Below are 15,415 nucleotides of genomic sequence, written 5' to 3'. Positions count from 1 at the left end.
TAAATTTGTCGTAAATTCATCACTAAATAGTTTAGCGATGGACTAGCAACAGATAACTTTCATTGCAATTTCCTAATCGTTAATTAGCGATAGAACATATCTGTCGCTTCTTTCATCACTAATTAGATATGGATTAGTGAATGCCATGATCCATCGTGAGGCCATTGCTAATCCGTAGAGATTTGGTTTTGCGACAGATACACATCTGTCGCTATTGTAGCGACGAATTTGCGATGGATTATAATCCGTTGCAAAACATCGGCCGATTCAGTTTTGCGATTGATAAATATTTGTCCCTAATCCGTCTCTAAATTAAAGGCCAATACTAATTAGCGACGGATATTATCCGTCGTTAATCCATCACAAAAATAAAAAAAAATGTTTGAAATATAAATATCAAGAAAAAAAAATTCATTATACAATTTATATATCTTGTGTATAAAAAGCAAAGTACACATAAAAAATACATATACAAAGCAGGTGAAACAAATTTAACACAAATTACAAGGGAAAAAATTTATCGATCCACTATAATCCTCGTCAAGTTCTAATTATTTACAAGTGAATATACAAAGAGTTTTGTTTGAAACAACAAGAAGGTGCAACAAATTCAACACATGAATCTAATCATCGCCAAGATTCGAAGCATCATCCTCTTCATTGTCTCGATCTGCCCCTTCATCCATGCCTCCATCAGCTCCTCTACGTTGATTATCTCTAGCATCCTACAAGAGAACCAAAAGGTTAATATTGATAAACAAAATATAATGAAATAAATTATATGTAATGCACCTAATCTAAGGCAATCAAAGTAACATGGATGAATGACACATAGACTAGCAATAAAGTGAAGGACATTAACAGAATTTAGATATGTGTTCTAAGGCTGACAAAAAAAAATTATACTGATTTAATCATGCAGATATGAGTTCTAAGGTTGTCAAAAAAATGTTATAGTGATTCAAGCTTGCATATATATATATATATGGTTTATAAGGCTGTCAAATAAATGTGTTATGTATCACAATCATGCATATATGGTGTTATAAGGCAGTCAAAAAACTTTAATAGTGATGAAATCATGCTTATATGTGTTCTAAGGTTATAAAAAAACTTTCATAGTGATTCAATTATGCATATATATGTTATAAGGCAGTCAAACAATTTTATAGTGATGAAATCATGCTTATATATGTGTTCTAAGGTTGTTAAAAAACTTTTATAGTGATTCAATCATGCATATATATGTTCTAAGGTTGTCAAAAAACTTCCATAGTGATTCAATCATGCATATATGTGTTATAAGGCAGTCAAAAAACTTTTATAGTGACGAAATCATGCTTATATGTGTTCTAAGGTTGTTAAAAAAAAATTATAGTGATTCAATCATGCATATATGTGTTATAAGACAGTCAAACAATTTCATAGTGATGAAATCATACTTATATATGTGTTGTATGGTTATCAAAAACTTTCATAGCGATTCAATCATGCATATATGTGTTCTAAGATTGTCAAAAAACTTTCATAGTGATTCAATCATGCATATATGTATTATAACACACTCCAATATCTCACTAACTACAACCATGACTAGCATGGTCTCCGAAATACAAACATAAGAGCATATGAGAAAGTGATGTGGTATGTATTACAAGATGTATTTCACTAGCTCGAGTATGCTTCATCATCACTTGTTTGAATTTCATATTCTTCTTCTTCCTCCTCCTTCTCTTCGTCCTCTTCATCTTCTTCTTCATTAGGCGCCCATCCACTTGGTATATCATTTTGATCACATTCTTCTATACGTGTACTATCAAATAATAGAGATGTGACATGTAGACCATGTGTAACATCATGACCATAAGAGAAGTCATACATATCATCTGATTGATAGTAATCACACTCTTCAACAATCTTGTCTTCCTGTAACTGATCATACACGGGGTATAGTTTAGACTTCACCTTGCAAACCGCCCACCATTCATTTCTATCTGACTTTCTTGTATTCGGATATGAAGTATAGTAAACTTGTTGAGCTTGCGAGGCTAATATGAATGGTTCATATGTTTCAAACCTTGATTTATGATTCACCTCCACAATGTCTGAGGCTTTGTCGACTCTTGTTGCTGTGAGATCAAACCAATGACACTTCTTTTGACCTCGTGCTACCATTTTCCCTTGTCTTTGGCTTGAATCGAGGATGCCCACATGACGGACATGATCTGTTATTTTCTTGATCTTTGAAATACAACATGCAATGATTTGGACAAGCATCTATCTTTTGATACCACATACCTAAAGTGTTGACCATAACCTTCGCACGATAGAAATTTTATGGTAATTTCTCATCTTTCGGCAACATAGTCTTCCCAATAGAGCGCAAACGGTCAAAACATGTTTGACTCAAATTATACTCTAACTTCAAATTCAGTAGTTGAAGAACTTCGTACAAGATAGTGTGACTCTCGTAAGTATTCCACAGTGACTTATCATCATCTCTAAGTGAGTTATAAAATCTACTAGTTGCATTGTTTGTTGCTTCTTCCTCTACCCTAGTTTGTACATCACTAGGACCCATAGTAGAACCCAATTCTGGTCCTGCAACATCAAATATCAAATTCACATATAGATTATCGTGCACCATATTCACCCGTATGTCAAAATTATTCTAAAATTCTTAACCGTGAAGCGTCCAATTCTGATAACCACTCACAAAACCCTTCCTGTATAGGTGATGTCTAATGCCATAAGGTTCTACAAATCGATTGTTCTTACACATCATACAGGGGCATCTGATCTGACCAATGAGATTCACTGTACTGATACTTGTCATTGTAAATTCAATAAAATTATCAACACTATCCATATATTCAAGTGACGCCTCATTATCAATTATCCTACGGTACATTCATTCACAGTTTACAGCCATTTTATCCTATAATGTTACAAATATTATCTTCACCAATTAAAAAAGAAATATAATAATGCATCGATGAAAAAAATATCAAATTTATCATGTATTGTTGGATATATATATCACAAAGATATTTAGAAAGATGAAATAACATTCATAAACACGATATATTCAATTTAAGCATGTTTTTATAATACAATTTCACAAAGAGGGCATAATTAATTTAAAAATAACTTCATGTAAGCATGGATACACGACACACACACACACACACACACACACACACACACATATATATATATATATATATATATATATATATATATATATATATATCACAAAGATATTTAGAAAGATGAAATCACATTCATAAACACGATACATTCAATTTAAGCATGTTTTTATAATACAATTTCAAATGGAGGACATATTTAATTTAAAAATAACTTCATGAAAGCATGGATACACGATACACACGGATATATATATATCACAAAGATATTTAAAAAGATAAAATCATATTCATAAACATGATACATTCAATTTAAGCATGTTTTCATAATAATTTTTCACATAGAGGGCATAATTAATTCAAAAATAACTCCATGCAAGCATGGATATAGTCATGTTAAACATTGCAATACATTCAATCATTCATATCACAATAATGTCAAACATGTACCTGCAGCAAACACACTCTAATATCCCGCTAACTACTATCATGACTAGCATAGACTCTAAACTACAAAAATAAGAGCACTTCTATTTCCATACATTCAAATCATGCTCAGCATGATCTCTGAACTCCAGCAAAGCAGTTCTAGATATCCACAACTAAGTGAGTGTGTGAACAGAAAAATGTTGCATCCAAGAAAGTAAATAATATGTGATGCGCTTGCATCACTTACTCACCACGGGTATTTACCTGATTTGCATTGCTTTTGCCTTTGCATTTTTTTCTTATTTCTTTTTGCATTGCATTTTTAGCTGCATGCGATGCTTAGCACTAAGCATTGTGTAATTAGCTCAGCTATGTACCTTCAATGCACATTTATATACGACGAAGAGGGATCAAGGTGGCAGTGAGGGGGGGAGGCGCAGTCGGGGATGAACCCCTCCCTTGTAACCCAAGCAACAGAAAGGGGGTCTCAGCCCCTCCCTCACAAAGAAGGAGAAACGAAAAGGGGTTGAGCCCCTCTCTTAAAACTCAAGAAAAAGAAGACAGGGAGGGAACTCGACCCCTCCCTGGCGAAAAAGAAGGAATGGGTGGGGCAAGGGCCTTGCCCCCGCATGCCGAAAACACCCAGGCAGTAGGGGCAAAGCCCCTGCCGGCCGAAAGGAATGAGGGAGGTGCCCAAAGCCCCTGCCTCGTTCTTTGTCAAAGGCGACAGGGGGTGTCTCCCCTGCCGACCTATCGAAAAAACTAGCAGGGGTGCCCTTGCTTGCCGATCGGAAAAGGGAGACAAGCTGGAGCGAAGCCCCTGCCTGTCGGTCGGAAAAAATCGAATACAGGCAGCCTCTACCTATCGACCGAAATACAAAAGGAGATGAAGAGGAAGACAGCGGGAGACTGGGGGAGAGAGAGAGTGTGAGAGTGAGAGAGAGAGAGACCTGAGGGGGGTCGGAAGGCGAAGGGTGTCGCCAGCAACAGATGGTGCACAGGGGTTCTGGTGTCGAGTGACCTCCAGTGAGGCAAGGATCGGGGCTCAGGAAAGGGAGCAGCGGTTGGGTGGATTCAGTATGGGTTGCTGGCGGCAAGTAGCCGGATGCAGGGAGGGACGATGAAGGCAAAGGGGTCGGCGGAGGCAAAGGCGACGGAGACAACGGAGAGAGAGAGAGAGAGAGAGAGAGAGAGAGAGACCTGAGGGGGTCGGAAGGCGGAGGGTGTCGCCAGCGGCAGATGGCGCACAGGGGTTCTGACGTCGGGTGACCTCCGGTGAGGCAAGGATTGGGGCTCAGGGAAGGGAGCAGTGGTGGGGTGGATTCAGTCTAGGCTGTCGGCGATAGGTAGCCGGATGCAGGGAGGGCCGACGGAGGCAAAGGCGGAGGGTTAGGGTTCTCTGACTAAGAACCTGATTTGGGGGTAATCAGAGAGAGAATTTTGCACCTTAGACATGCTTATATAAAAAAATAGCGACAGATTAGTGACAAAAAAGTTTCGATTCAAAATCCGTCACTAAGTTGCGATGGAGTTTGACACAAAACTTTTCTGTCGCTAATTAGCGACGGAGTTTAAGATGGAATGTTTCCGTCGCTAATTCTACAACAAATTTCAATTTTAGTGATGACTACTTTTCTCTCGCTAATCCGTCGCAACTTTGCGATGGAAATAATTTGTCGCCAATTTTCGTTGCTAATTAAAGTTTTTCTTGTAGTGAAAAATCTATTTAAAGCCATCAAAAGAGTAAACTTTGTTATCTTCTACCACATTAGCTCCCACATCTCAAACTTCATCTTCCACCCAAAACTCACACCTCACTTCTTCAAAGGGCACCACTTCTAAAGCTAAGTTGTCTAGTGCATTTATCGCACAACATAAGCTTGAAGAAGCTCTAGATCAATCCAGTATGTGTTACTTCTTGTTCTCAGTTGATTTCAACATCGCCCACAATGAGTCAAGTCTCAAGGGCATGGCTTCTAGAGTTACACCCTTGCTTGAAGAGTTTCACAAAGTTTTTCCTGAAGAGTTACTAGATGGACTACCCCTGCTTCAGGAAGTACAACATCATATCGATTTTCATCTAGGATATGTCTTACCGCATGCCCCACATTATCGAATGAGTCCTGCAAAATATGAAGAACTTCATAGACAGGTTGATGAATTATTGACTAAGGGACACATCCATGAGAATCTGAGCCCTTGCGCTCTTCTAGCTCTTCTTGTGCCAAAGAAGAACATAACTTGAAGAATTTGTATTGATAGTCGAGCTATATATATCAATAAAATAACCATCAAGTATAGGTTCCCCATTCCCATATTAGATGATCTTTTGGACTAATTGACAGGTTCAAAAATATTTTTCAAATTGGACCTTAGAAGTGGATATCATCATATAAGAGTTAGACCTGGGGACGAGTGGAAAATCGCTTTTAAAATGCATGATAGACTCTATGAATGGCTTGTGATGCCCTTTGGATTTTCCAATGCCTCATCTACCTTCATGAGAATCATGAACCAAATTTTTAGACCTTACATCGAAAAATTCTTAGTTGTCTATTTTGACAATATTCTTATCTATAGTCAAAGTGAACCAGAACACCTATAACACTTAAGATTAGTGTTTGAAATCCTTAGGAAGGAACAATTATGTGCTTCAATAGATAAGTGCATCTTTTTTGCCACAAAAGTTTTGTTTCTTGGCTATGTGGTGTCGACCACTGAGATATTTGTCGACCCATCTAAAGTCGAGTCTATTCGAGATTGGCATGTGCCAAACTCCATCACTATTGTGTGTAGCTTTCATGGTTTAGCTTTCTTCTATAAGAGGTTTATTCCACATTTTAGTAGTATAGTGGCATCTTTGACGGGTTGTATTAAAGGAAAGACCTTTCAATAGAATCCTAAAGCTCAAAAGTCATTTGAGCTCTTGAAATCATATTTGTGTTCGACATCTATACTAGCCCTACCCAATTTTGAACTTACCTTCGAATTATCGTGTGATGCGTCTCGTGTAGGGATATGTGTTGTTTTGAGTCAGGAAGGTAAGCTTGTTGCTTACTTTAGTAAAAAATTGAATGAAGCTAAACTAAAGTATAGCACCTATGACAAGAAATTCTATGCAATCGTTAGAGCGTTGATGCATTGGAGACATTATTTAGTGCATTGAGAATTCATTCTCCATATCGACCATGAAGCTCTTAAGTACATCAATGGTCAACATAAATTGAATGCCTGTAGAGCCAAATGGGTCGAATACCTGCAAGTATTCACCTTCATTCTAAAACATAAAGCAGAAAAGGATAATGTCATTGCGGATGCATTAAGTAGAAAAATCATTCTGCTTTCTACAATAAAATTATTTGTTTAAGGTTTTGAAGAATTCACTTTATTATATGAGTTTGATAGTTATTTTTCAAAAATTGTCAATGGAGTGAATGATCACATCCACGATAATTTTTCGATAATCGGTGGATTTCTTTTTAAGGGTAATTTACTTTATATCCTGGATTGTTCTATAAGACAACGCATAATTTTTGAATTACATAATAAGGGACATTTTGGAAGGGATAAAATGATGAAATTAGTGTCATCAAAATACTTTTGGCCGCATATGCGTAAAGACGTGAATAAATTTGTTAAAAAATGTCACACATGTCATATAGCTAAGGGTAATATCACCAACGCAGAGTTATACCTACCGTTACCTATTCCTGAGAAACCTTGACAAGATATAACAATGGATTTTGTTCTAGAGTTGCCTAAGACCTCGCATGGTCTTGATTCTATTTTTTTGGTAGTTAATCGATATACAAAAATGGCTCATTTCATTCCGTTTAGGAAAACCATGAATGCATCTCACATTGTTGATTTATTCTTCAAAGAAATTTATAAATTACATGGCATTCCTAAAACCATTACTTCTGATAGAGATGTTAAGTTTATAGGACATTTTTGGCATCAATTATGTAAAAAGTTAGGTACCACTTTGCAATTTAGCATTGTTCATCACCCACAGACCAACGACCAAACTGAAGTTGTGAATCGGTATTTAGGAAATTTGTTACGTGCACCAATAGACGATAAACCAAAATCTTGGCCACGCATACTTGCACAAGCTGAATTTGCATTTAATAAATATGTGAATCCTTCTAGTGGTTTTAGTTTTTTTTCTGTACTTTATGGTTTTAATCCTTATTCTCCTATAGATTTAGCTCATATTCCTATTGTTGAACCTATTTTAAATTTTGTACAAAATCGTGTTTCTTTTTTGCAAAATATTCATAAACTGGTATATCAAAAGCTTCAAGAGATCATCAGTAAGTACAAATCTTGTTATGATAAGAAGCATCAATAGGTACTTTTTAAAACTGGAGATCTGGTATGGGTTACTTTAACTAAAGAACGTTTACCTCCAAGAATGCATGGTAAGTTAGCACCTAAGCGCATTGGTTTGTCAGCATTAATTCGCGTTGGAGTTTGATGCGATTGCAAAGACTTAAGTACCCTCTCCTCCATTGGTGCCAAAAAAAATGACGATTCTAGAAAAGGAGTGGTTGTAAAGACTTAAGTGTCCCGAAGATGATTATTTAAGACTCAGTCTCTGCACTGCAGGATTATCCAAGAAAGAAATCTCCCCTGGAGGAGGCCATCTCTCACTCTCCCTTCTCTTTCTGATTCTATGCATATCCAGCAGAAGATCCTACATTGCTCCATCAAGCACCGACTGACCTGCACATTGACTGTTGTGTAGGTTGATTCAGAGTTTTTACCCTTACAGAAGGAGGGTTTGGGGGCTCCTCCCAGCGTGGATAGCATTATTCAACTAAATGAGTTGTGGATCATGATTCAGAGTTTTTACCCTTACAGGAGAGGGGTCTGTGGGCTCCTCTCAGCGTGGGTAGCATCATTCAACTTGAAGAGTTGTGGAGCCTGATTCAGAGTTTTTACCCTTACAAAAGGGGGGTCTGAGTGCTCCTCCTAGCGTGGGTAGCATCATTCAACTTGATGAGTTACGGAGCTTGATTCAGAGTTTTTGCCCTTACAAGAGGAGGGTTTGGGGGCTCCTCCCGTCGTGAATAGCATCATTCAACTTGATGAGTTGTGGAGCCTGATTCAGAGTTTTTGCTCTTACAGAAGGGAGGTTTGGGGGCTCCCCCCAGTGTGGGTAGCATCGTTCAACTTGATGAGTTGTGGAGCCTGATTCATAGTTTTTGCCTTTACAGGAGGGGGTTTGGGGGCTCCTCCCAGCGTGGGTAGCATCATTCAACTTGATGAGTTGTGGAGCCTGATTTATAGTTTTTGCCCTTACAAGAGGGAGGTTGGGGGCTCCTCCCAGCGTGGGTAGCATCATTCAACTTGATGAGTTGTGGAGCCTAATTTAGAGTTTTTGCCCTTATAGGAGGAGGTCCGGAGGCTTCCCCCCGGTGTGGGTCCCATTGCGCGATCAACGGGCGGGGGTCAGAGGGGGCCGCCCTTGGCGGAGGCTCGGGAGGCAGCGCCCCTCGGAGCAAATTTTTTGGGGGCCTTGTATAATTTTTTTATTTTCTTTCCCTCTTTTAACTATCGAAAAAGAGCAATAAAGCATTTTGTTTAATCGTGGGGCTCATGTTTCCTTCGGTTGTTTCTTGCTCGAGGTTTTCATAACGCCCCTTCCCACCATTTTTCTATTTTTCTTTTTCTGTTTCTTTCCCACGATTTTTTCAATGACTCCATTACAACGATTTTTAGTGTTGTCGGGTCTCCAACGAGCCCCACAACAATTTATAGTGTTGTCTGATCTTCTAACAACAATTTGTAGTATTGTCGGGCCTTCCTACAGCGATTTGTAGTGTTTTCGGGTCTCCAACGAGCTCCACAACATTTTATAGTGTTATCCAACCTTTTAACAACGATTTGTAGTATTGTCAGGCCTTCCTACAATGATTTGTAGTATTTTTGGGTCTCCAACAAGCCCCACAGCAATTTATAGTGTTGTTCGATCTTTCAACAGTGATTTGTAGTATCTTTCGCAAATCACTATAGCGATTTGTAATGTTTTGGGGTCTCCATTGAGCCCCACAACGATTTATAGTACTGTTGAATCGCACTATAGCGATTTGTAGTGTCTTCCACAAATCACTATAGCGATTTGTAGTATTATTCAGTAAGAAAATCGTTGTAAATTGCTACCCGAATTAGGACCAACTTGTCAGGGTCATATCTCCCTAACCAAAGGTCATATTCTAAATCTGTAAAAAGTGGTGTCTTCGTTATTGAGTCTAGTTTATTCTTGTAAATTTTCAGTAATTTCTATTGTCATTTCGTTTTCTATTTTAACTAAAAACCAGACCCCTATTATTTTATGTTGTGCAACTCAAATAACACAGAATAATAGGGGTCTGGTTTTAGTTAAAATGGAGAATGAAATGACCATAGTTGTCCGAAGAAGATTATCATGACAGTACACATAATAAAAGTGTAGGCACTGGAAATGTACATGGAAGTAAACTTGACTATGTTCCGGTAGAAGGAATGCAGTTTAATAATGAGGAAGCTGCATATAAATTTTACAATTCGAGTAACGATTTACAACAATTTACTTACTGAATAATACTACAAATCGCTATAGTGAGATTCAACAACACTATAAATCACTGTGGGGCTCGATGGAGACTCAAAAACACTACAAATCGCTATAGTGATTTGCGAAAGATACTACAAATCGTTGTTGGAAGACCGAATAACACTATAAATCGCTATGAGACTCGTTGAAGACCCAAAAACACTACAAATCGTTGTAGAAAGGCCCGATAATACTACAAATCGTTGTTAAAATATCAGACAACACTATAAATCATTGTGTGACTCATTAGAGACCCAAGAGCACTACAAATCACTATAGTGATTTGCGAAAGACACTACAAATCGCTATAGTGAGATCCAACAACACTATAAATCGCTGTGGGGCTCGATGGATACCCAAAAACATAAGAAAGAGAGAGTGAGAGGGTTGATGTTCATGGTCTTCTCCAGGGGGAACTCTTTGCCTCCCTTGATTTATTCTCTAGAGAGAGAGAGAGAGGGTTTTACAGTGTTTTACGGAGAAGAAAGAAGAAAAAGATGACGATGAAAAGTTCAAACAGACATTTTTGATGGCTCAGGTTCGTTTCGTCGGATGACCATCGGATCGCCGGCTCACCATCGGATCGTCGGCTCACCATCGTTTCGCCGGATCACCATCGGATTGTCGGCTAAGGTTCGTTTCGCTGTGTAGACTTTGAAGAGTCAACATCATCATTGACTTTCTGGATGAAAGACATATTTGTCCTTTTTTTGAACCGTTTGTTTTCCTTTTTTGAATGAAAGACATTTTTGTCATTTTTTCAAACCATCGTTTTATGGCAAGAATAGCAAGAAAGGGTACTTAAGTCTTTGCAACCGCACCAAACTCCAATGTTGAGTGTGTCAACATACACGGGAATACGAGCCTCATGTGCTTATATACGTTATGCTTTTTGGGGACCCCTGAACAGAGATGTGGGATTCAGTGAATCATCAGGGGCAAACATACACCACCCTCTCACAAAGATGATAAGGATTTCATAAATTCTCCCATCTCGGCTCTCAACTACGGCTCCCAAAGAAAGCCTGACTATTGTTTCGTCTTATTCATTTTATAATTTTCATTCTATAGTTAGGTGCACGTCACCTTGTGTTGGGATGTTGCAATTTGACTCCCAATGGTATGGTTGTATAACTGGTAGGGGTCTGCCTGACCCCCAGCTTTCTCTGTCAAAATAAAAAAGAAAAAAAATGACACATCGTGTCACAGATATTGTATTTTCCACACTTTCCCTTTTTTTTAACATATCGTGGCCTGCATCGTTTGAGGTGATTGTGTACGTGTTAGAGACAAGCACCAAGGCCCACATCCAAATCCAGACATTGAGGATCCAAATCCACAAATCAAAGTCGACGGCACCAAATGCAAAGAGATGAGCTCCAGGCAGCATGACCAACTACCTAACGCATTCGTTTCAGATTTACCACCTTAAAAGGTGGCCGTCCCTAATTGATGATTGTGATCTCTTCAAATTATGTGAATATCCCATTGCCTTTATGATGGACCCTCACATGCATAAATTGAGTTGGGGTCAGATATGATCGTGGATATACGTTGTGTGTGTTTTGTAATACGTCTTGGATAATTAATGCATAATCTTTGCTCTTCACAAAACAAGGCCAACTTGTTGCAGTTTATGAAGGAGAACGTGATATAGCATTTTCGTCTATCTGTAAAAGGTCTCTCAGCAGCATTAACAACATATCCACCTCTGCATACCTTCTATATGACAACCAATGGTCATCACTTCAAATTTGGAGAGAGAGAGAGAGGAGGGTTTATCTTAGAGATAGGGAAGGTGCCTGAATACAAAGGTATAGCTACCATCGAGGGGGAAGGTCTTGTTGCAGGATTTCCCTCTTCCTTTTCTATTGGTGTAACCAGGATAATCAGACTTTTTAAATTCCCACTTATCTGCTAAGAAGAGACCCTTCTTCGCTGCCTGCCTTACCACATTCCATTTGTCGTAGGGAGCGCATGTCTTTACGGTAACGTATACCTCTCCACATTGGCGCAGCAGGTCGCTTGCGTTCTCGAAATATTGCTTCAACAGCTTTCTGTTATGCCTGAAATGAGATAAAGGGATATGTGTATTTGTGTTCGTATCAGAGAGAGAGAGAGAGAGAGAGAGAGAGAGAGAGAGAGAGAGAGAGAGAGAGCTTTTTAGATAGAAATTATAGGCTTATTGCATGATCCTCAAAAGTTTTTCTTTCTAGATAGCAACTATTGGCTTTTTTATTGCTCCTCAAAAGTTTTTTCTTCTAGATAGCAATTATTGGCTTACTGCATGCTCCTCAGTGGATAGTAATGGTAACTTGTCAAAGCATCTTATAAAAACAAATAGCAATTTGGTAGAGTGAACGTTTGGCAAAACCACTGGCTAAGAATGATATCATGAAATATATCTTTGAATATTATTTGTTGAGACAAAACTATGGGTGTCAACGGGTGGCATCTGGTTTGGGCCCAGGTCAGTCCAAACCAGGATCTGTCTTTGAAGTGCTGGCACCGGTTACTGACCTAGGTCCTATTGGGTCCACTACACCATCACCATATGAAGCGTATCCAGTTGCATGGATATATGAACCAAATTCTAGTACTTCACATATCCACTTTTTTTTTTTTACTCAGAGAAACCACCCCAGGCGCAAAGACCTAGCCGCGTTGGCTCAGCCTGCCGTACTTACGGTCTCTATCCATGTGAGCATAAAACTTCGAAGGGCTTACCCCTTGACCCCATGGAGTCACCAAGTAAAGGTATCCACTTGATTTGGAATATTAAACCGCCCAAACAATCCCAAATCTAGGATGATTTCTACACATTACTTAGGACCAACGCTTGTTGGGCCTAGGGCATGTTAACCAACTTCATTAACAAGCCTTTTTTTGGTGGACCCAAATGGCTAATCTAGGCCACTTGAGGCTTCCCAAGACCATAAAGACTCTGGACTATCTATAAATAAGTTACACAAGACTTTTGAAATAACCAATAGATCGAAACCCAATGGTATGAGTTGTAAGTTCAAAACCCAATGGTTTGGTAATAGCAGTTAGTGCACGTCACCTTTGTGTTGGGACATTGCAAGTTCAAAACCCAATGGTATGAGTTGTATAACTGGTGGCGGTCTGCCTAACCCGAGATTTCTTCTTCTTCAAAAAAAAAAAAAAAGTAAGTTGGTGCGCTCACTTGATTTGGTGCTTGTCATGGTCAGGCCCTTCTATCTTGACACGGGGGTTGTTGAAGACGATCCTGTCAAATTTTTTGTCCCTCAAGTCATCATGACCGCCCATGGTGGTTGCATCTATGCCATGCAACAATACACACCCCAATCTTGCTAACTGTTGGAGGTTTTGTTGAGCATCCAAGTACATCTTCACCAACTCCTCTGAGTAACAGAATTGCATGGCATATTAAAGCATTTATATTGAAAGAAGAAACCAAAAATAAAACTTCTATCAAACCTCCTCTTTTGGTAGCAAAATGCACTTACAATTATCTCAATTTAGCATGTCCCTCAAAGCAGAGGACATGGATGGTTGAGTTAAATGCACATACAAAACATGCTCAAGTAGTAAAAACTCAAAAAAACAAAAACAAACAAACAAGTATGTTGAATACCCTGTACCCCAGCCGTGTGTGTTAGCTCAAATTTCACTAAATTGCCTACTTGTTATCGGATGCTTCACGAGCTGATTCCCACTAAGTGAATCAACCAAAAAATCGAAAAAAAGCCTTTGTATATATATATATATATATATATATATATATATATATATATATATATATATAATTTATTTGTATGTGTGTGTGTGTTTTGAGATTATATTTGCTCATGTCACCATTTCCTATAAATGAGTTTTTTTTCATTTTTTTTGTTGTTTTCATGAAACTAACCTTACAGATGTGATCTACATGTTTAGAATAGTGGGTGTCTACTCTTAGATCGTCGAATTACATGTAGTAATGCTTAAAAATAAACAGCCTACAATGTGTGATTCTTTCCCAGGTCATAAAATCGTGTGTTTTCATTGAAAAAACGTGATCCAAAAATAGGTTTCCATTATTTTGAACATCCTGAATCCATTGGTGAGGTCAGATAGGATCAAAACAACTCACGCCATGGAGATCCAAAGGCGTTTATGGCACCATTACCAAATCTTATCCCATAAATGTTGCAGTTGTGGACCCCTGGTGGATCTTTTTCAGGTCCAAACCAGTCTTGCTTGAGTCAGCTGGAATAAAATAATTCCAATTAAAACTTGCTTGAAGGATACAATAAGAAAAGATATGGTTCTCACTAGCCAAGTGGCTTCACTAGGTCAGGTCAATATAAACAGCTTTTTAAGTGAAATGAGGACCATTAGGAACACTTTATTTAGAGAAAAAGAGAATGAGATGTGTACCTCTGGTATCAAGAGATGTGGCTGTCATTTTGCTAGCAGAACCAAGCTTTCTTGCCAAGCTAAGTGAGAAAGAAAAATCTCCTTCTCCCACCAAAAGAATCTCATGATCATTCTTGAAATCCATTGCTATACACACAAAACTGCTATTGGATAGTTAATTTCATGGAGAAAAAGAGAGAGAGAGAGAGGTACCTACCACATAAGGGAAAATTTAAAAAAAGAAAAGAATCAAAGCATCATGTGAAAGCAACTGGATTCCAATTTAAAGAAAATCCAGGATAAAGTAACTACTTTTTTAAATAATATGCATCATGGACAAGTAATGGCACCTGTAACTTGGAGAATAAAATGCTTTTGGACGATGAAGAACATGCATGCTCCTCATCAAGCTTCGCTGATAAGAACTTAATAGGAGGTGATGCAAATCGGTTGCCCGATTCACGAAGATCTATACTACCAAAATCACAAACAACTAATTTTATCTAGAAAAACGGGGAAAACTAAGAAAAGGCAAAAAATAAAAATTTAAAAAGACAAAATCTATCGTTAAAACATGGATCCAATATAATGATCCGAAGACAAAAAATATCCAAAAAGTAAATAAAGATCCAAAAATGCAAATGGATCCTTATTGACCTGGCTATTATGCTATGCTCCTGCATCATTCTCCGAGTTCGAGAATACTTGCCCTCAAGTTTGGATCCTGCTTGCATTTTTTCAATTATGTTCTACCTTATAGGTTATGAGCCCACAATATGGATTTGGGTCAGAAAGAGAAAATGACTTGTTGAATCTGATCCAATATGCATGACAAAGCTAGAAGTGTTCTTTT

General features: G+C 38.2%; 1 protein-coding gene across 1 annotated transcript; it reads right to left on the bottom strand.

Annotated features, from left to right (window-relative positions):
* Nucleotides 1–13,362: 13,362 nt before the first annotated feature.
* LOC149837580 (ferredoxin-fold anticodon-binding domain protein) lies at nucleotides 13,363–14,707 on the bottom strand. Its single transcript, XM_090008066.1, has 2 exons — nucleotides 14,584–14,707; nucleotides 13,363–13,565 (listed from the first exon to the last, which is right to left on the bottom strand). The coding sequence occupies exons 1-2, from the start codon at nucleotides 14,705–14,707 to the stop codon at nucleotides 13,363–13,365; spliced, it is 327 nt and encodes a 108-aa protein (XP_089864192.1).
* Between the last annotated feature and the right edge of the window lie 708 nt (nucleotides 14,708–15,415).

The sequence above is a fragment of the Nuphar pumila genome, chromosome 5, assembly GCF_984573655.1.
Source record: "Nuphar pumila chromosome 5, dmNupPumi1.hap1.1, whole genome shotgun sequence".
Lineage (NCBI taxonomy): Eukaryota > Viridiplantae > Streptophyta > Magnoliopsida > Nymphaeales > Nymphaeaceae > Nuphar > Nuphar pumila.
This window is presented reverse-complemented; position numbering and strand designations above follow the sequence as displayed.